General features: G+C 40.5%; 1 protein-coding gene across 1 annotated transcript; it reads left to right on the forward strand.

Annotated features, from left to right (window-relative positions):
- The first annotated feature begins 3,459 nt into the window (after positions 1-3,459).
- Positions 3,460-5,900, forward strand: LOC119694385. Its single transcript, XM_048628080.1, has 4 exons — positions 3,460-3,579; positions 3,727-3,966; positions 4,935-5,350; positions 5,753-5,900. The coding sequence occupies exons 1-4, from the start codon at positions 3,472-3,474 to the stop codon at positions 5,898-5,900; spliced, it is 912 nt and encodes a 303-aa protein (XP_048484037.1). The 5' UTR covers positions 3,460-3,471.
- Positions 5,901-22,385: the final 16,485 nt, after the last annotated feature.

A 22,385-nucleotide genomic window follows, 5' to 3' on the forward strand; every position in this document is an offset into this window, starting at 1 on the left:
TCCTTGAAAATTCAACTATTCTACCAGCTATTCAGTCAGGTTTCCGTGCGCAGCATGGCACCGCTACTGCCCTAGCTGAAGTAACAGACAATATAATTGCGTCAGCTGATGTAGGTGATGGTAGCATCCTAGTTTTACTAGATTTTTCCCGTGCGTTCGACTGTATCAGTGCTGAGCTCCTCTTGGCAAAAATGTCCTATTATGGCATCTCACATGCGGCTCGCGACTGGTTTAGTTCATTCTTACGTAATAGAACACAGTTTGTTGTTACCGAGGATGGTAAGGGAGAGCTCAAAAAATCACAACAGAAAATCATACCACGAGGATGCCCGCAGGGATCAATACTAAGTCCTTTATTATTTATTCTTTATACAACTGACCTCATAAAAAACATCAAACATTGTAAAATTCATTTATACGCGGATGACACCCAAGTTTATTATTCTTTTAAGCACCAAAAAACATTAGAAGCTGTGCAGCTTATAAATGAGGACTTAGGGAAAATTTATGAATGGACAAAAAAAACGCACTAGTCCTTAACCCAAAAAAATCTAAATACCTAGTTTTAGGCACAAAACGACAGTGTGAACAAATTATAAAATATGCACCGGACTTAAAAATAAATGGCATTATGATCGAGCGAGTTAATCACGCAAAGAATCTGGGCTTACTGATGGACAGTGAACTACGTTTCGAGGAGCACATAAGGGAAAAAAATAAGAACAGCTTTTTTCCGTCTAAAAGTTTTATACGGTATTAGAAGCTATTTAACTGAAGAAGTAAGGATCATGCTAACGGAAGCTTTAATTCTATACATCTTTAACTATTGTGACGTAGTATACGGACCTAGGCTGCTAGAAAAAACCAGCCGTGCAATACAACGTGTGCAAAATGCATGTGCTAGGTTTTGCTTCACGATTCCCAAGCGTAGTCATATCACACCGTATCTAAACAATAAAAAAATTATAAAGATGCAAGGTCGCAGGGAACTTCATTTAGCCGGGCTTGTCTATAAAGTAGTGCGCAATAAAAAGCCGGAATACTTATATAATAAAATTGAGTGGCAAGGAGAATCGCATGGTATTCATACGCGTAGTAAAGCCCGTAAAATGATATCCTGCCCCAAGCATAAAACAAAGAATTATAAAGGATCCTTTAAATACGCCTCGTCCAAAATCTGGAACAACATACCACCCCCTATCCAAACCGCCATGACATATCTATCATTCAAAAATAATATGAAAAAATATATTTTAGATAAACAAATATCCCTAGCTAATATAACATATAATTTTGAAAAGAAATTAAACTAAATATAGTGCTTACCCAAATCAATCTTATTAATTTATCTCAGTTTAATATATTTTTTTAAATATTTAATATTTTTTTTAAATATCTAGTATACAATCCCTACAGCAAAATACACACTTTCATCAAAATTCACTCACACAAACCTCAACACATATTATAAAGCACCGAATTTGCATAATATAATTACATTGTTTAAAACTATATATATAACACTGATTCCATTGTTTAAAACTATAATATACATACACAAAACATTATCTAACTCATACTTATCTACTCATTCAAAATTCTCAGTTACACATACCGATTTATTTATAAAAGTTTTATTTATTTTCATTTTATTTTTTTTAAAGATTATGAAATAAGTGCATGAAATTGTATTCTTCTTTTAGTTCTGTAGTTTACTCTACAAGGCGCCTCTAGAGACTGTAAGGATCTTGTAAATTAAATAAACACACTGGGGCATGCTGAAAAACAGCGTCGATCGAAAACCAGTTTTCCGTCGACTTATGCTGAGCATGTCACCATTTGCCAAAAGAAAATTTTAATTTATTGAAGAACTTGTTTTAACTAAAATAGTATAATGTAACTTATTCATAATTAGTTATAATGTAGAATAAGTTATGTAAGGTCATTTTTATTTTGGCAATAAAGCATATTTTACTTTACTTTACTTACTTTAAATACAATAATTAGATACATAAATAATAACTAAAACCCCAAATAAAATTTTACATTGCGTAGATTTGTTTTTTTCTTCTGTAGGATAATATATTATTGTACACCCGACGTCTAAAAAAAACCGCTCCAAATGGGAATAATGAGACATTTTGTAGGAGAACATAAGTCTCACTATTACCATTCGGCGTTTCGTAATTCAATAGGAATAGTGAGACTGATTTGAAAAAGAATGCTGTCTCAGTATTACCACTGCAATGGGTAATGGGAATAATGAGATCTACCCTTTTGTACTATGTTAACCCGCCGGCACTAGGCCGCCGGGCTATGCCGCCGGGTCAGCGGCTTTGGTGTGTAGAGGCCCTTAAATCCATATTTATTTTATCACCTTAATAGTTTACTCCTTCAGAAACGATACACGTAAGCTGCGTATCGACTTCGCGCTCCGAGAGATCGAACATTGGCGCGCGCTCCAGCCGCGCGAAATGGATACCAGTTTGGAACGCGCGCCAATGTGTACGCTGGAGCGCGGGAACGCGGAGCGGCCCGTTCCGTCGGGTGTCGGTTTTTTACCACGCATCAGTCGTGGCGCGCGCGCCAATTGAGACGGATCGTCGAATTTTTTTGTGTTTGTTGCGCTCCGAATAATAATTATGGATAACCAAAGTTGCCGTAAATTAATTCAGCTATATGGTACGAAAGAACTGTTGTGGAATAGCAAAGATTCTTCGTATCATAATAAATCGCTTAGAGAAGATGCTTGGAGAGAAATCAGTAGTGAAATGGGCCTCCCTGTCCCCGAGTTAAAGAAAAAAAATGACTGTGCTCCTATCATCGTATAGAAGAGAAAAATGGAGAATATCTAAAAGCCAAATCACTGGCTCTGGTAATTATTATACAGATTTTTTTATTTCTTTTTTGTTTTATATAAAAAATAACATGTATTTGCATGATAAGTTTACGGATAAATTAACTAAACTATCTATATAATAAATAAGAATTAGTCGCACTAAAACTCGAGAACGGCTGGACCGATTTAGCTGATTTTGAAATGTTTGTAGGAAGGTTATAGTTGACGAAATTTAAGAATGCCGTCCTGACAGCTGTCAATATTTCCTTATGCGTATTATAGAGTTAACTTTGCAAACAATGGATTGGTACAATTTCAAAGTGAACTCTACAACAATGTGCATAAGGAACTATCGAGAGCTGTCAGGACGGCATTATGGCTCCTCTACACGATGGGCCATCATGATGGTCCATCATAGTGGGCCACCATATAGAGGGCGTAGTGGCGTAGGCTGGCTTGTGGTGCGTACGATGGCGGCGGAATGGCCGCGGTGTCGGTTTTTCGCCCACACATCAAAGGGAGTGGGCCAGCGATGGCGGTACGCATCTACACGTCGGCCATTACTCAGTTTGCGCTCGAATGCGGTGGTGAGCAGACGTGCAGTGCAATTCGTTAAACTCGTGCGTGTCAAAATGGCGACAGCTTGGCCGCATAGCGAAATATTAAAATTTTTGGAATATTACCGAGCCGAAACCATTATATGGAATCCTAAACATAAAAATCACAAGGATAAAAACAAGGTAAGTAAAACTACGATAAAAGACACATTTAACAATAGTTTTTAATTGTCGTTCTCGCCCTCAAACGGCAATGTTTGTTTATTTTGTTGGCGCCATTTTGATATGGGAAGCGTAAATAAAGTTAATTGTTGTACAAATTGTTTTCAGGTGTCGGATGCATGGAATCGCATAAGTAATAACATGGGCATTCCGGTAGAGGATTTAAAAAAGAAAAAGGAAACGTTGATGACAGCTTTCAGAACAAATTTAAAAAAGAAAAAGGAGTCTATAAGGTCTGGGGCTGGACTCGACGATATTTATACGCCGTCGTGGCCTTTTTTCGAGATAATGGAAAGTTTTTTAAGAGATGTTTATGAATGCAAGAGTATCATAAACACAGACGGCGGAGTAAGTAAATGAAACTTATTATTTAATTTCATATTTAGTTTATTATTCTATATTATTATAAAAATAGTGCATAAAAGCTTGTCTTATTTGAATTGCATCATTAGTTGATCTACGGGGTTGATTTTGTAAGGGAAGAAAACTTGTATTACTACAATTCCTCCAATTACCAGCGCGTATCAATTCTCCACTGTCATTATAGGTATCAAATGTACCTGGAGGTGCGTATAAGGGGCGAGATGTTCGGCTTTTCCGTAAAAAGTTATGTAATAGAACACAAGTCATCGTAATAATTGAACATTTAACAGGATGAAAAGGCATAGCTGTTTTAAAAACTCTAAATTTGTTAGAAAGAACTCCAAATGTGTTTTCAACAACTACACGTGACTGAGAGAGTTTTTGATTAAAAACCCTTTCTGGAGAATTCAACTGGTGACGGCCAGGAAAAGGTTTCATAAGATTTTTAGTTAAACTAAATGCTCCATCGCATAAAAATACATAGGGTAAATCAATATCACATCCTGGTAGTGAACTAGGAGGCGGCAAATTGATGCTATTTTCCGATTTTTTTTTTATATACTACTTTGATTAAAAACGCCACCGTCACTTATACGCCCTTGAGCGCCTATTTCAGCAAACATGAAACAGTAATCATAATCTACTATAGCTAAGAGGACAATGCTAAAAGTACGTTTATAATTGTAATATTCAGTTCCGCTATGAGGAGGTGGCTGTATTGTCACATGTTTGCCATCCATAGCACCAAGGCAATGAGGGAACTTGAATCGTTCAGCTTTGGAAAGCCATTCTTCAGTTGTTGTGGGGATCTGTAAAAAAAAAAAAGACCGAGCATAAGATATTAAATTAGTTTTTTATATTACAGATATTTTCTTTATTTTATATTATAAACGTGAAAATGAATATCGTCAATTATATATTAATTAGTAAATAACAAAATATATTTTTTTCAGGCTTCAACCTCGTTAGATGACGAAGATTCAATTACGTCACAAAATGAAAATATCGAAAATGAAGACCCAAATGCTACAGTGAATTCTGAAATAAACATTCCTGTAATACGCCGTCGTTCTAGAAATCCACCTGAATTACAAGAGGCTAGTAACGAAATGAAAAGAGCTTTTTCATCTTTGAACAGCGTACTCAGCAGTAAGAAGCAAAAGATAGATAGCGAAGATGATTGCGATCTATATGGAAAACTACTAGCTAAAAGGTTAAGACAATTTACAGATTTGGAAAAACAAGAGTTGATGTACGAAATAGACGGCTTATTGTTGAAAAAACGTCAATTGTCATCTAGACAAAATTCCAGTCGTTATGTGGTCCAATCTCCATCCCAAATAATAATATCTTCCAAAGTCGATAGAACGCAAAAAAGAATTAAAAAGTCTAGACGAGATTAGTATAGCTCTCAAACAGCTAGAAAACAACAAAGCTCCGGGAGATGATGGAATAACGACAGAACTTCTGAAGGCCGGCGGTAGACCGATTTTAATAGCCTTCGGATGCTGTTTAATTCCGTCATATTCGAAGGCACAAGCCCGGAGGCATGGAGCAGAAGTGTAGTGACTTCGTTCTTTCAGAAAGGCAACAACGCCCTATTGAAGAATTATAGACCTTTTGCACTTTTGAGCCATGTGTACAGTAAGTTGTTTTCGAGAGTTATTACGAATCGTCTCGAGCAAAGACTCGACGACTTCCAGCCGCCCGAACAAGCCGGGTTCCAAAAAGGCTATAGTACCATATTATTATATTGCTTATATTCTTTCAGATTACTGGACTACGATGCTATGTTTGGCGGACTTTTAAACAATCCAGATGCTTCATATCGGATTACTGTACCTGGACCCGAGTATTTCTTGGACATAAACAGCAATGTTATGGTTCCAAGTATAACTGCAGCTGACATTGAACAATAAGCTGTACTAGGAGATGGAGAAAATTTGATGACATCTCTTAACATGTATACTGAAAATTATCTTCTTGCATGTCGCATAGCTCACTATGGTAATCATAGTTATGTTACCGCTGTATGTGCTGCGGAAATGAAGAAAAATGTCACATACAATATCACACTAAAGATTGGACAACACATTATTGAAGAAGCTCAGTGTGAATGTGCAGCTGGCATGGGACCACACTCACAATGCAAGCATGTCCTTGTTGTCATGAATGGTTTAGTGGACTTTACAAAAAATAAGACCATGAAAACAAGAAGCAGCTCTACATCCAATCTGCAGACATTCCATAAACCAGCGAACATTTACACTGAAGAACTTGTCGCTGCAAAAAAAATAAATACGAAATCTTAAAACATTTATCAACATTTGACGTAAGTCCCATATAACTGAAAAAGAGAAATATAAGGAAGTGTTTCTAAATTTAACGGAAAACTTTGCAATTGTGCAGAATTCAACAATGCCTATACAACCATTGCTGGTGCCAGCCAATAAAAGAGCAATATGTATAGATCACGATTACCTAAAAATGACTGGGGAAGACAGTTATTTGCAAAGTCTCCAATTAACAGAAGATGATATAATAAAAATTTAAATAACTAATAGAAAAAACAAAAAAATTTGGAAGCAGGCGAGAAAAATAAGACTGCAGAGCTAAATTTTTTGCAAATGCAACAATGGAGGGGCATGCAAATTGGCCAAATCACTTAAGAAGCGGCGACATTAGTGCACCAGCTATAAAACATATCCTTACCACTTAACTCCATGACGCTCGCTGCGGTGCAAATCACACATTGTATGTTGCAACGCAATTTTTATTATTAATTATAAAAGATACATACCTATGGCTTGTCTTGTTTTTTCTTCCTTTGTCTCGAAATTAGGATCAATTATTACCATGATTTCCTTCCAAGCCGCTTGAGTTGCGACGCGATTTTTATATAGTTCCAAATTACTCGTCCTGGAACTGATCATCAGCCTCGGCCTGCAAGAAGGAAAAGTTCAATGCTTGCTAACATATCACTGTATGGCAGGGCACTATTAGCCATACACCTAAATACTTGGTATGAGTTGAAAGGTGATGTTCAGCAGTTCGGCATACCGAACCAGCAGTGGCGTCCACCGATGCAACAGCAACATAACGCGCAACAATTCAATGGAAACCAAAATAAATTCAAATTCGGTATTCCACCTAACCACCAAAACAATAAACCCATAACTACTGACGTCTCCATGCGCACAGCTGCACCCCTTCGACAAAATATGTTCCAGGAAAATAACGTGTTTTATTCAAACGAATTAGACGCGCAGGAAAATTACCTTACCTAGGAAAATTACTCGGAAAACGATGAACAGCACGAAAACTACTCGGATTTTACACACGAAAATTACTCAGATGACGTAACTTACGAACAATACTATCTATGCAATGAAAACGAGATGTCTGCATTCATTGAGAATACATGTGTCATAGACTTGATGAAACGCACCCCTAATGCCACGTCATGCCGACCGACTGTAAAGCTGGAAAACATTAAATTAACCCCCATACAACTTATCGCTGGATACTCTATTCCAAGGACAACTCTGTACTCACGCAAGTCTGTAAGGACGAGGTTACACGCCATAAATGAAAATTTTGAAATAGAAATTGAAAAGTACAAACTAAAAAAGGGAACTCTATAATTCTAGAAAATTAAGTATCATGACTTACCCTTACTCAGCTTACCAGAAATTATTACCCTACAACCTGAAAAGGAAAGCAGTCCCTTCAACCTGGAGGAAATCGATATCCGTCTTATGTCATACTCATACCTATTGAAGAAAAGTTAAAGTGAAGTGATATGCAAAGTCAATGAAAGTGTTATCAATGTGAAAAGCATCAGTGTCGGAACTGTATGTTATTATGTAATCTTAATACTAATCATTATTCTTGTATTACTTTACATTTAAGGGCGCTCCACATTCTCAAGAGAATCTCGCGAGAACGCGAGAAACGTGAATGTGGAAGCGATTTCTCAAGCTCTCGCATTGTTCTCCACTTTTTGTCGGCATTTTGGCGCGAGACAAAGGAGCGCGAGAACGTGAGAACAGGCGAGAACGTGTATTGACTCCACACTCGCATGTTTCTCTTCTCAGTAGCGGTTGAACGGAAGTAATTGTGTACCTTGTGGCGTCAATATGAGCGTAACTTGGAGTTGAAATTTTTGGAATATTTCCAAGCGGATCCCGTGCTATGGTGTAGTGATAGATATACTTTATAGATATATATGCTTACCTTGCTTACTTACCATGTCCGTGTGAACGTGAATAAAGTTAGTTGTTACTCAGCAGTCACCGCGTTTCTACTTATTCCTCCTCCCTACCTTACATGGCGACCCTAGCCACGTACGGACTCGGGCGTCGCGGGGAGGCAGCCGCGAGTCGTATAACAATGTTCCAGTAATTTTCCGTTCGAGTATAACTTAAAATTTATAATATGGGCAATACAATTAAACCCCAAAAAGAGGAAGTGATAATAAATCAAAATGGAATCGGGAGCACAAATTCGGCCAGCACTGAGCAACTCCAATTTCATGTTTCGGCCATCAGCATAGTGATGATGATGATTTTATGCCTTCTTCTTCTGTTAGCCGCCTATCTCGCCTACAAGTGCTACAAGAAGTGCCACCACGACTGGATAAATGACCAGATTCTGCGACAAAATCTGAGGAGATCGTTGTTCCGGAGCAGAGCGCTGCGAGCGAGCCCCCGAGCCGACGAGCCCCGGTGCGCCGGCTGCGGGGCCAGGACCAGGCCCGCCGAGGAGCTGGACGTCGAGAGCGGCAATCCGTGATAACGTGTCGTGAAAGTGTTATGGGCAATATAGTGGTAAAAAAGTGGTAATTTTGTGACGTCTTGTGATTACGAATAAACATTCCTATATACTTGTGCGAAGCTACGATAGAAACATTTGTACCTACTATGGATGTTTGCAGTGCCAGTAATACATTACAGGAGGTATTTTAATACGAGTAAGACGGTATGATTATTATTGTTGTATTTCTAACATAAGTATGTTCATTTTTTTTTATGTGGGTAATATTTTAATAATTTTACTTTAAAATGGGGTATTATGGCTACTGAGCTAAAAGAAATACATGAAAATATAAAATTGATAAAAGAAAATTTAACAAAGTTAAGTTACGAAAAAAGAACCCCAGAACGTTTAAAGAGTAAGCTATCTGAAGCTACAATTTTATATAATAAATTTTAGACTTAGAGATAAAAAGTAAGAAAATATTTGGGGAAAATTTACTATTAATTAGGTATTATTGTGATAAGATTTCTGAATTGTTTACTGATATAAGTAATTTTTGTAATAAGTCTCATTGGTAACGCCGCTAAGCCGGAGTCCCTTCGATAGAAAAAAAATAAAAGAAACTACAGCAAGGTGTCTCACCGAGGGAAAGGGTTGATGAAGTGTCGTGCACCTACCTGGTCGCTGGAGGCAGTTCAGGAGACCAGGAAAAGGCGGCCGGCTTCCAGACCCTCGCCTGGCGCCACGTGCTCGATCGATCAGAGATCAGAGCAATCCAAAGCACTGCAGCACTCAACACACACACTGATATTCTTCGGTTAGCGGTTCACCACGAATAAAGAAGAAGCGGAAGACTTTAGCAACTAGCCAATCGTCTATTTTGAAAATAAGTTCAATCGCGAATAACTTAGCGCGACGGCGGCCATGAATTCGTTTTCGGAACTGATTGTCTGTGGGTGGCGCAGACAGTGTTGCCACACGTAGCGTTGCGGTGCACGACATAAGCGGAAATAAGGAAAAGGATTTTAGGATCGAAACCTTGCGAAAATTATGAAAGTAAATATATTAAAAGATAGGTGGCGACACCATTTCCTCCCCCCTTAAAGCAGGGATGCACAGACTTATTAAGACTAGGGGCCACTCGGACAAATTATGAACTGATGGCGGGCCGCCAGAGGTATAGGTAATTAAATACAATAAAATAGATAATAATGCTAAAATTATTATTGATTTGACGCGTGGCACTGCATAGTGCTTTAATTTTTTTAAAGTATTTTTCTTAAATTTACTTGTAGCAACACGTAAAACTGTTTCAAATTTTTCGTTTTTTAATTTCTTGTTTTATTATTATTTAGTATTGAAAAGGTATTTTCACATATATAGGTAGAACCAAATAAGCTGATTAAGCTGACACATTTCAGAATACGTATTTTTATCAATGCAGCGATAAAAGTTCAGCAAGCCTTCTTCGTTGAATTTGTTGCGTAAATTTTGGTCGTTTTGAATGTCGATAATTCCTAACTACATTGACTCTGGCGCATTCATAAGTGAACTCGTGAAAGGATTGCTGAATATTTCCAACAGAGGTTTCACTTTTTTAAACTCCGAAAATCTAACTTGAAAATATTTATTGCTTAGGAATTGTTTGAATTGCCCGTGATTGAGTACTTTTCGAACATATTTTTATTGGTTTTATTCTGGAATATTATTCGAATGTACGAGAGTACTATTTTTGCTGTCGGCGGGCCATCAGTATTCGACCGGCGGGCCGCATGCGGCCCGCGGGCCGCGGTCTGTGCATCGCTGCCTTAAAGGGTCACCTTTAAAAACATTCATAAGTGAAACGAGACATAATTATAGCCTAGCTAATGCGGTAACTAAAACTAATTATAAACTACAGCGGTAGATACTAATGTATTGTTTATTGTGACGGGAGCGGACATAAACGTACAACCGGGCGAGCGTATGTGCCCCTAGCAGTCCTTACAGTAACTACCCGCGTTACTCCATCCCTTGAAGGATGAACTTTGTCGACAATCGCCAATGGCCACGAAAGCGGAGGCGCGTTATCATCTATGATAACTACAACTGTTCCAGCTATAATAGCAGAGGATGGAACATTCCATTTCTGTCGAGTCTGCAAGCCATGTAAGTATTCCACTCTCCATCTCCTCCAAAAGGATTGTACGAGTTTATCGAGCAACGAGTGCCTATGAAGTAGGCTAAGGTTGTCGTCATGCACTTCAGCCGCGGGCAACGAAAGTAAAGGCGCGGTGTGAAGAAAATGGCTGGGCGTCAGCGCGGCGGGTTCAGCGGGGTCCGCACTGAGCACAGTAAGAGGCCGCGAATTGAGTACACTCTCGATTTGAGCGAGTACAGTAACCAGCTCTTCATATGAAAGCAGCTGTTGACCAATCACTTTAAATAGGTGATTCTTTACCACCTTCACCATGCTCTCCCAGCACCCCCCGAAATGTGGACTGGCTGGGCAGTTAAATTTCCATTCAATTCGGTTTTCTGTGAGCTCCTGCTTGAGACTGCAACTGAATTCGTCGCTGTTTAGAAATTTGTAAAGGTCGCGTAAGTAAGAATTAGCGCCGACAAAATTAGTTCCCCTATCAGAATGCATGACCTTTACCGGGCCTCGGCGGGACAGGAAACGCTTTAAAGCGGCCAAAAAACTGGCGGTGCTCAGTTCAGTCGCTACCTCAATATGTAGTGCGCGAGTGGTAAGACATGTGAAGACGCAAATATAGGCCTTCATAGCCTTAGCTCCACGGCGACGAACAGGAGTGTAAGCGATAGGCCCTGCGTAGTCACAACCTGTGTGGGTGAATGGCTTCGTAACTTGCTTCGTGCGACAGTCGGGCAAGTCAGCCATCAGCGGATAAGTCGGACGCGGGCGCGCGCGAAAGCAAACATTGCATTGGTGCACTATCCTCCGCACTACGCGCCGAGCAGATAGAATCCAGTACTTCTGGCGAAGTAACGACAGGAGCAACTCTGGCCCTGCGTGCAAATATTTTTTGTGATAATAAATCCAGCAAAACCCTTACAAATTAACCATGGTGCGGGATTATAAAGCTCGGGGACAAATCGTCCGATGACGCCTGCGGGGGAACGGTCAGTGGCTCCACATAACCTTTGGAAATATAGTCTTTAATGACGTCATCGTAAGCGGCACGAAGCTCGGGAGAAGCCTCGAGCTTCTTCTCCAAACACAAAAAACGTTTGCGAGCAATGTTATAGGAGTCCCCAAGTAAAAACACGTCTTTATCAAACGGGAGAGCTACAGTGTAACGGCCGGTCACGGGGTCACGTTCCGTAGTCGAGCGGTAAAAATGTTCACATTCAACATCCGTGGGGTGCTGAACGGGCGAGCCGGGGACTTCTTCCAGTTCCCAGAAGCGGGTAATTAAATGATCCATAGGCTGCTGTGGCACTATGGCGCAGCATGACGTCACGCATGCTGGGCGGGCGGCGAGCGCAGGCACGACTCCCATGAGTACGTAGCCTAGCACTGTATGAATAGCGGGCGGCCCCGATGGTCCACTGGAGACCACGTCGTCGGGAAGAATCAAATGCGGAAACAGCGAAGCACCAATCAAAACATCGATTTTGTTGGGCGTAGCGAAATGGTCGTCTGCCAATGCTATTTTATTAAGATATGGCAGGGCGGTGGAGTCGACATAAGCGGTAGGTAAGTTGTCAGTAATCTTATCAACAACTAAAGAATTGATTTTGTATTTTATGTTATTATTAAAGCGCGAGAAAAACTGTAAGTCTACTGTCCCGTGGGATGCCCTCTCCGTTCCCCCGAAGCCCCTCACAGTAGTACGTTGAATGGTATTCTGCCGTAACCCCAAACGATCACAACATTCGCTGGTAATGAAGTGACTTTGCGTTGCAGAATCCAGCAAAACCCTTACAAATTGTTTATTACCCTTACTATCGTACGTAGCTACCATAGCGGTAGCGAGCAAAACAGTAGTAGGCGTATTACATTGCGGCGTACTACTTTGAGCGGCAGCGGCATTAAGCACGCAAGGACGCGGAGCAGCAATGAACGTCGAACACAACGCGACGTCCGCTTGCGCGGGAACGGATGATTTCGCATCAGCTGGCTGTGACGTAAGCGATGCACCGCCGCCGCCGCCGCCACCAACCGAGTCAATGACCGCGGCGCGCGGTGGCACAGTGGTTAAGTTCTGTATAGCGGGTGACGGATTCGACTCTCGATTAAAATGTAATAGCGAGTGGTGTTTTTGTTTACACACTCGGCATCCCGAAGCGGACTGACAGGAAGCAATCTTATGCTTCGTACTTAGGCAATTTATACAGCCATTTAAATTCTTCGCGCCTTGAAAACGCTCGTGAGGAGACATTTTATGGAATTCGGGACATTTGAACAAATGATGATGTACAATGTTTGTACATAAGCACTTGTGAGCGGAATTAGAGTCGACGGTACTAACGTACGCATTGTAGTGAGGCGGCGGGTTTTTGTTATTAGATCTAGGGCGAACAGCCGATCGTGATGCTGATGCAGCGCCACCACCGGCGGCCGCAGTGGTCGGTGCGCGCTGTAATATTTTAGTTTGATTATCCAAGAACTCAACGAGCTTATCAAAGGTTGGAATTTCAGACTGATTATTATTACTATTCTCAAAAGTACGCACGGTATCAGGATCTAATTTAGTTAAGGCAGTTTGCAAAAATATGAAGTCTTGTAAGTCTGTTAACTTTAGATTCTTTAGGGCGCGTACTGCGTTAACAAATCGGTCATTAAAGAAATCCAAATTACTCGCAGAAATCGACGACAGCGGTTTGAATTCCATTAACTGTTGTAAATAGGTAGCTGCTAGCGTGCGCTTATCTTCATACCTATTTACTAGGGTATCAAATAACGTTTTATAATTTTCAGCGGAGGGCGTAATGCCCGCACAAGCGGCCTGGGCCTTGCCTGTTAATTTACCTAGCAAATAATGAAGTTTCTCATGATCTGAGAGGGACTTATTGTCGTGAATAGTAGATTTAAAATTGGCATAAAATAGTGGCCATTGGCGAATGTCACCATTAAAGCTCATCAACTCGATAGGCGGTAAATTAATTTTACTTTTTTGTGGAAAACAATCATTATTTTGGGTAGTTTTCGTGACTACGGTACATGACGCAACCAAGCGTTTTACGCGACAATACAGCTGTTCGAAAGAAACTAGCGATTTATAATCTGGCTTGGCAGTAGGGTCATTGGACATTAAACAGCTGTTGTACTGATCTAACACTTTTTGGAAATCTGAACGAATTGTATCTACATTAATACTCGCATCGAGAAAAGCTTCTCTCTCCTCGTTCCCTTTATTTATTTCGGTAGATAAATCAAACGCGTATTGTAAACACTCGAACAAAGCATTACGTTTTGCTTGCAGTGTCGCGAGTTCATAATTATGTTGCACCGAATCTTTTTCATTATGCGGTTTTGATGCTTTCGACATCGTGAAGTCGGAAAATAAAATGAAACAAACAAATTAAACAATCACAGGAATGTGGGTGTACAATTGGAATGATAACTTGATAACGCGATTGAATATGGCGCCGCGCCGGCGCGGCGGCGAGTGAATGTGAGTCTACCTTCTTATGCCTATTATTGCAGCAAGCGTAAAAATGCGTGACCTATTTAAGTACAGTAGCCCTAACTACTAATAGCGGGATAATACTTTATGTGTATTTAAAGCGAGATGATTATATGATTATTACGTTTTTGGAAAGCGTACAATGTATGTCGATAAAAAGCGGTTAGGTAAATAACCTATGCAGTGCGCCGCGTGCGCACTAGCTTAAGTTCACTTTTTGGCTTTGAAATAAGCTAAAAAGGGCGGTTTTCTCCTAATAGGTGACCTAATAGGGGCGGGGAAATAGTAATCGCGGGTCGAAGGACCACATGGTAACGCCGCTAAGCCGGAGTCCCTTCGATAGAAAAAAAATAAAAGGAACTACAGCAAGGTGTCTCACCGAGGGAAAGGGTTGATGAAGTGTCGTGCACCTACCTGGTCGCTGGAGGCAGTTCAGGAGACCAGGAAAAGGCGGCCGGCTTCCAGACCCTCGCCTGGCGCCACGTGCTCGATCGATCAGAGATCAGAGCAATCCAAAGCACTGCAGCACTCAACACACACACTGATATTCTTCGGTTAGCGGTTCACCACGAATAAAGAAGAAGCGGAAGACTTTAGCAACTAGCCAATCGTCTATTTTGAAAATAAGTTCAATCGCGAATAACTTAGCGCGACGGCGGCCATGAATTCGTTTTCGGAACTGATTGTCTGTGGGTGGCGCAGACAGTGTTGCCACACGTAGCGTTGCGGTGCACGACATAAGCGGAAATAAGGAAAAGGATTTTAGGATCGAAACCTTGCGAAAATTATGAAAGTAAATATATTAAAAGATAGGTGGCGACACCACTCATATTAGAGTAAAAGAAAGTACTATAGACACATTTGGTTCAACATCGAGTTCAATTAGTACAAGTAAAAAAGAATACAAAATGGAGTTTGAATTGAAAACAGCTCTTTCTCTACTACCAGCAATGAATGACGACGTCTCCTCCACTAAACAGCTCATTGACGGAGTTGAATATTATAGCTCTATTTTAGAGAAAAATGAATGTCAAATTAACTTGATAAACTTTGTGTTAAAGAACCGACCTTCGCAATCCGCAAAGTTGAAATTAAGGTCTTCGTATCCAACTGTAAAGGAATTATTAGCAGATATGCGTACAACCCTTTTGCCAAAAAAGAGTTATGTTGCTTTACAAAATAGACTCCAAAGTTTGCGCCAAGAACAGAAATCTATTGACGAGTTTGGTAGGGAACTTTCCGAAATATTTATGGACCTTACTATTTCACAGGCAGATGGGAAAACAGAAAATCTAAAAATACTACAGCCTCTAAATGAAAAGCAGGCAATAAAGCGTTTTGCTGACGGTTTGCGCAATAGGCGTCTCAGCACAATAATAGCAGCTCGAAATTTCGATACTCTAAAAGATGCAATTCAGGCTGCAGTAGACGAGGAGGTCCCAGCGCCCTCCACGTCAGGAGATATTTTAACTATGAGTAACAGAGGTCGTAAAAGTTTCAGAGGCTATCGTGGGAACCGAAACTTCTATACAAGGACATTTCATAGTCATGTCCGTGGCAGAGGTTCTTATAATCACTCCAGGCCATCCGCCCCTGCCCCCGCCCACCATGGTCCTCCTCACCGTGGTCGTGGGAACCCCGGCCGAGGTCAGTCTTCATACAGAGGTCAGTATCCTAATTCTTATAATAGGTACAACTCGAGGGGACAACGTGGATCATTCCAATATAACGTGAATGTAATGACCGATAATACAGAAGAAAATGGACCTTCTCTCCAACAAAATAAGTTTTTTCGTGACTAAAAGTAATAATGAGCATCATATTATTTGTGCAAGCGATAGTACATGTTGCATAGAATTATACACAGGTTGCAATTATTATTCGTTTCTCATAGATACAGGAGCTTCAATTTCTGCAATTAAACATAAACATGTTTTGAGTTGCAACGTTCCCATCCATAAGGAAACGCTGACGATAAACGGAATCGGTGGGACACTAGAAGCAATTGGATACGTTTGGTTATCGTTGAACACGTGTAATGATTCGACTGGACATTTATTTAAACATAAATTTTATGTGTTCCATGACTTACCTTGTACAGCTAATGCGATTTTAGGACAAGATTTTCTTTTACAGCAAAAGGCAGTTCTAGATCTCAATTCTAGTACAATATCATTTAGCGACTGTTCTGGTGAAAATATAATTTTACCTTTAAAATTAAGAAAAGAAAATAAGAACCATGGATATACCTTACCGCCAAGATCAGAATCGATTCACTACATAGAAACCGATCTTAAGGAGGAATGTCTCGTGTGTACGTCCGAAGTTCAAAAAGGCATTTTCCTCGCTAGTACATTAGTCAAGCCTACGAATGGTTTTCTCGCTCGAATATTCTGTCCACTCGCTTATTGGCTCAATTCGAAATTGTAAAAGTTGTTGTTGAACTGCTACTCCCGTCTGATGTCGATTTCTTAACATGATTTCCGCAATTAATCGATCTTTTCGGACTGTTGTGCACCTTGGCTTGCCAGTACCTGGTCTTCTCAGGTTTAATCCAGTCTCCCTCATCCTTTAGATCACTCGTTGTACAGTAGTATGAGTCACACCCATTATTCTGGCCGCATTTCTTTGGCTGGTTCCCATTTCCACCATGGTGCTGATTCGCGCACAATCCTCGCGTTGTACAGGCATGATTTATGGGTACGAGAGCCGTAAGACTTCACCATTTTATAATTCTTTCACAACGACAAAAAAAATAATGAAATAAAAAGAAAAACGAAAACCGAACCAAATGTTTTCCTAAATTTTCAAACCCGAAAATTTTCCTTCTTATCTTTTTTTATCCATGGCTTCGAAAAGAACACTATTAAAAAGAATTAGCATTTAAAAATGTTTGCATAATAAACTATATTTCATTAAACTTTTTAATTCATGAAGCTAGGTTCTATATCTTAGGAGATATTAAGGTGTTTGTCGGCATTTTGTGGGTGGAACTATTTCATTGCCCGGCAGTGTATATACACACACATATATACATACAGGGTTATTGGTAATATTATTTTTATTAATAAACTAATTAAAATAATCAAATGTGCATTATTCGACTTAAATTAGACATAATACCTCAAAATAGTTAAACATTTTGAAGAAATATTCAAAACGCAAAAACTAATAAATTTAAAAAGTTTTTTATATGTCATATTTTTGTGCACTTCAGCTTAAAAAACATGTTCAATAATAAGCTTTAAAACAAGATAAGATAATAAGTCGAATAATGTACATTTGATTATTTTAATTTGTATATTAAGGCATTTCTTATGCAAAACTACCAAAAAAAAAATGAAATGTGGCTAGTTTTTTTATTTTCGGTTTAAAGCACAACCTTAAATATTAGATATCTTAGAAATAGATAAGTTTAGGATAATGCATTATTGGGTTCAATCGACTGGAAATGCCTTCCTCTATCACCTCCTGAAAGGATCTGGTCCACTTACCAATAACCCTGTATAGATATACATATACATATACACACACATAATATATCATATACATACACATATCATACATATTATACCTACATACATGATTTTATAATACTTATTTAATGGCAGATATAGATGGCATGTACATGCAATATGCAGTAAATTCTGAATTCTCATCACCAGTACCAACCCCGTCACCACAGTTACAACATGCCAGTCAATTTATTCTGTCACGCAACTCATCTCACGATCAATATCAACAGAGATCTGGAACCTCGTAATCCTCACATTCCGAACCGATCATTCATAACTCACCAAATTCAAATATTAATATTCAGTCGAATGACGTAATTTACCCACCAGGTATTCACATTCCTGATTCAAACACTAGTGCAGAAATAGGTTCTGTAACCTATGAAGGTTCAATTTCGCCAAATTCACTTGTTCAGGAAAATAACGGGGCTGCACCTAATATCATCATTGAAGCCTTTCAATTGTGTGATAAATAAAACAATTTGTTAGATACTAGATTTGACACTTAAAAAAATTTAATTTGGTCGCAAGTGGGCATCCGTTGGTAAAATTTATCTTGTATCATTTAAAAATTGTTGAGATACCTACTTTTAATTTTAATAAGTTTTTTAATAAAAAATCATAAAATGTCATATTGTATTTTTTTACAGGTGACAACAGCCATTCACACATACCTTTATATGTCCCGTCATACCCGGCTACAAACTACGCCACACACCGAGACCCCCAGGTAAGCGCATGCGAGGTGGAGGCGTAGGTATGTATGTGAAAACGGGTCTTAAGGTAAGATTTCGCACACATCCCGCCGCGGCCGGCGTCGAACAAATCTGGTTAAGTTGTACTGTAAACACAATTAAACTGATTATCGGAACTGCCTACAGACCGCCGTGGCAAGACTGTAGTACATTCTTTGATGCGTTAACGGACAGTATAACAGCTTTCACTAATTATGACCAGATGATTGTGCTGGGTGACTTTAACATTAATCTTTTACCTAATAGTACTGACTACAAGAGGCGTCATTTTGATGATTTTGCTCATACTGTTGATTTAAAACAGTACGTAACCGATCCTACGCATTTCACCACCAGCAGCGAAACCTTAATAGATGTCGTGTGCTCTGACTCGGATATTAAATGTTTAAATGTCGACTACATACCTACCCTAGGAAAGCATGCCTTTATCACGGTAGAATTGAATATAAAAAAACCTAAACCTTTGCCCCGATGGATTACTTACCGGCCATTAAAAAATATTATCTTAGAACAATTTAACTCTGACCTAAATTTAATTAATTGGGAACATATTAAAAGTTTGGATAATGTCAATGATATGGTAATTACGTTTACGGATTACATTATAAAATTATTTAATCTACATGCTCCCGAGCGCACAGTTCGTGTGAAGGGCGCCGACTACCCGTGGATCACTGATAACGTGAAGTACATGATGAGTTTGCGAGACGCAGCCCATAAACGGTTCCGTATCACTAACTCCGCTTCAGATAACAATTACTATAAGGACCTGAAACATTTAGTAAATGCAGCTTTACACAATGAAAAGCGAGCATATTTTCAGTCCAACATAAACAACAATATAAAAAACTCGGCAAAATTATGGCAGAATCTTAAGAATACTGTTCTCCGTAAACACAAAAATGACTGCCTACCTGATAGCTTTAGTGATCCAGACATAATTAATAAACCAGACATAATTAATAATGTGCCGTTTCATAATGGCTTATACCCACCTACATAATATAGGTATATAATGTATTCGCGATATCCGGACCGGCTACCTACTTACTATACTGACTGTAGGGGTTCTAACTTGCAGGATGGAGTAAAAACAACTATTTAAGGTTGACGAAGGCGTGCGTCCAGTGGCCGCTATGTAAGTGAGCACATGTGTGATTAGAAATTTGGCCTTATATAGACTCGGTGCCATCCCCCCGCACCGCGCGGGACCCGTATGACGTAGGTACCGGTCGCACGCCTTATGAAAAAACGTATGTTTATTAAAATAATGCACAGGTAAATACATACAAAATTACAAAATACATACAGTAGGTATCAGTAAGTAGGTAATAGACATCTTATTTATATGAAACAGTACCTAACGATTCTACTTAGGTTTAATTAGGTATTTAACTAATTTATTTTACTACAACTAAACAATGCGTGTGTGTGTGTGGGGTCACTGGTTGGTAGGTATATATTGTAACGCGTCGCTAACATTCCCCACCCTAGTGCTGAGGCAGCACTCCTAACCTACAGGTATAGTTGCGACGCGGGTCGCGGGGCGCCTCATCAGCCCGGTGCGGGTGCGCACGTCCACCACCCTCACTCGCTCGTCCTTGCCCGGCAGCACCGCCTCCACGACGCCTCGCAGCCACATGTTCCTCGGGGCGTTCCCGTCCACTATCACCACCAGATCACCAACTTTTATAGGTGATACTTCATCCGTCCATTTTCTTCTAGGTATCAGTTCCGGCAGAAATTCTTTTACCCAGCGAGACCAGTACATATCTGCTAGCCGTTGCGAAATCCTCCATTGTTTTCGCAGGTACAGGTCTGATTCACAGAATTCTCCGAGGACAGGTAGGTTCGACGATGACCCCAGCAGAAAATGATTAGGTGTGAGCGCTTCGCTCGATCCAGGCTCAACACTGACATGCGTCAGCGGACGACTGTTGACAATTTGTTCCACTTCGGCCATCAGAGTGAGTAGGACTTCTTCTCTAGGGGCGCGTTCCCTCAGGATTATCTTTAGTGACGCCTTGACTGAACGAATAAGTCTCTCCCACGCCCCACCCCAGTGTGGGCTTGTAGGTGGAATAAATGTCCAAGTGGTTCCGTAGTTGATAGCAGCTGACTTTAAAACTTGTTGATCCAAGTCCTGTATTGATCTCCTCAGTTCAGTGTCTGCGCCGCGTAGATTAGTTCCGTTGTCTGAGAACAGCTGCTGTGCCCACCCACGACGACAGGCTTGTCTCCGTAACGCCATTATTAAGGAGTCTGTGGTCAGTGTAGCCACCAGTTCTATGTGTATGGCTCGCACAGTCAGACACGTGAAGAGGACGCCGTATCTCTTTTCCCTTCTTCTTCCCACAGTGACTTCCATTGGGCCGAACAGGTCAAGCCCACAGAAGGTGAAGGGGCGTTGATGGTGGGCCATGCGTGCTTCCGGTAAGTCGCCCATTCTAGGTGGTCTAGGTTCAGCCTTTCTTATTCTGCAGACCATACATTCCATGGCTACTCGCTTCACAGTTGGTCGAATTTTCAGCACCCAGTATTTTTGTTTCAGCTCGTTGACGACAGTTTCATGATTCCCATGAGCAGCACGGATGTGTAAGTGCTTGACTATAAGGCGAGCGATGTGATGGCGGCCATCGAGGATGACGGGGTGCTTCATGTCTGCGGGCACGTCGCGCGCAGCTTCGATGCGACCTCCAACACGCAGGATTCCGAAGTCGTCCAGGTAAGGTGACAAGGTAAGTAATTTACTTGATTTACTTAATGTGTTTATCTTTTTCAGGTCCTTCAGGTCATCGGGGAAGCTCTGCATCTGCGCATATTTAATTAATAACCTTTCAGCTCTTATCATCATATCTCCGTTAATGACACCGGTGAGTTTCTTAATTTTTATATCAATAAATGATATCATAACACTCGTAGATCTGAGTAGCCGCAACCATGATGAAAATTTCAGCGGGTCAGGAACGAATCTTGTGTCCAACGGGTTCGTTTGTACAACCGTTACGCATTCCAGGTCCAACTCGTTCACTTGAGGAGTAAGTATACCCCGCGGCCATGATGACTCATCGTCGAGAAGGAACGCCGGGCCATGAAACCACTCGTTCTCGAACACCGAAAACTCGCAAGTTTCCCGCGTAGCAACATCGGCGACATTCACACTCGTAGGTACATATCTCCATTCGCTGGTGTGCGTGAGTTCGTCAATCTCTCCTAACCGATGTGCAATAAATGACTTATAATTTCTTGCATCATTTTTTATCCAGTGTAGAACAGTACTAGAATCGCTCCAAAATATCCTTTTGATAGGCTTCATTGTGTGTTCCCTTTCAATGTTATCAGCGAGCCGAGCTCCTAGAAGTGCTGCCTGTAGCTCCAATCGCGGCACCGACATGTGTTTCACAGGAGCAACCCTGCTTTTACTCGATACGAATGCTGTTCGAATAACATTAGTTTCCCAGCGCCAGTAAGCCACAGCACACATAGCTTGAGTCGACGCATCGCAAAATATATGTAGCTGTAAGTTTGTATAGCCAGCTGGAGGCGGCGCGTCACTGTTGCTAGGCGAGACCGGCCCGATGTTATTCAGTACATTCAGTACATCTTCTTTCTCGCTCGCACCCATTGGAATTTGATAATAACGGGGCACGCTTAATGAGCCCACGCGCTGTAATAAAGTTATCCATTCAGACCATTTTTCATGAATGCTATCAGTGATGACGTCATCCCATTGTAACCCACTT

The sequence above is a fragment of the Plutella xylostella genome, chromosome 20 (genome assembly GCF_932276165.1).
Source record: "Plutella xylostella chromosome 20, ilPluXylo3.1, whole genome shotgun sequence".
NCBI lineage: Eukaryota > Metazoa > Arthropoda > Insecta > Lepidoptera > Plutellidae > Plutella > Plutella xylostella.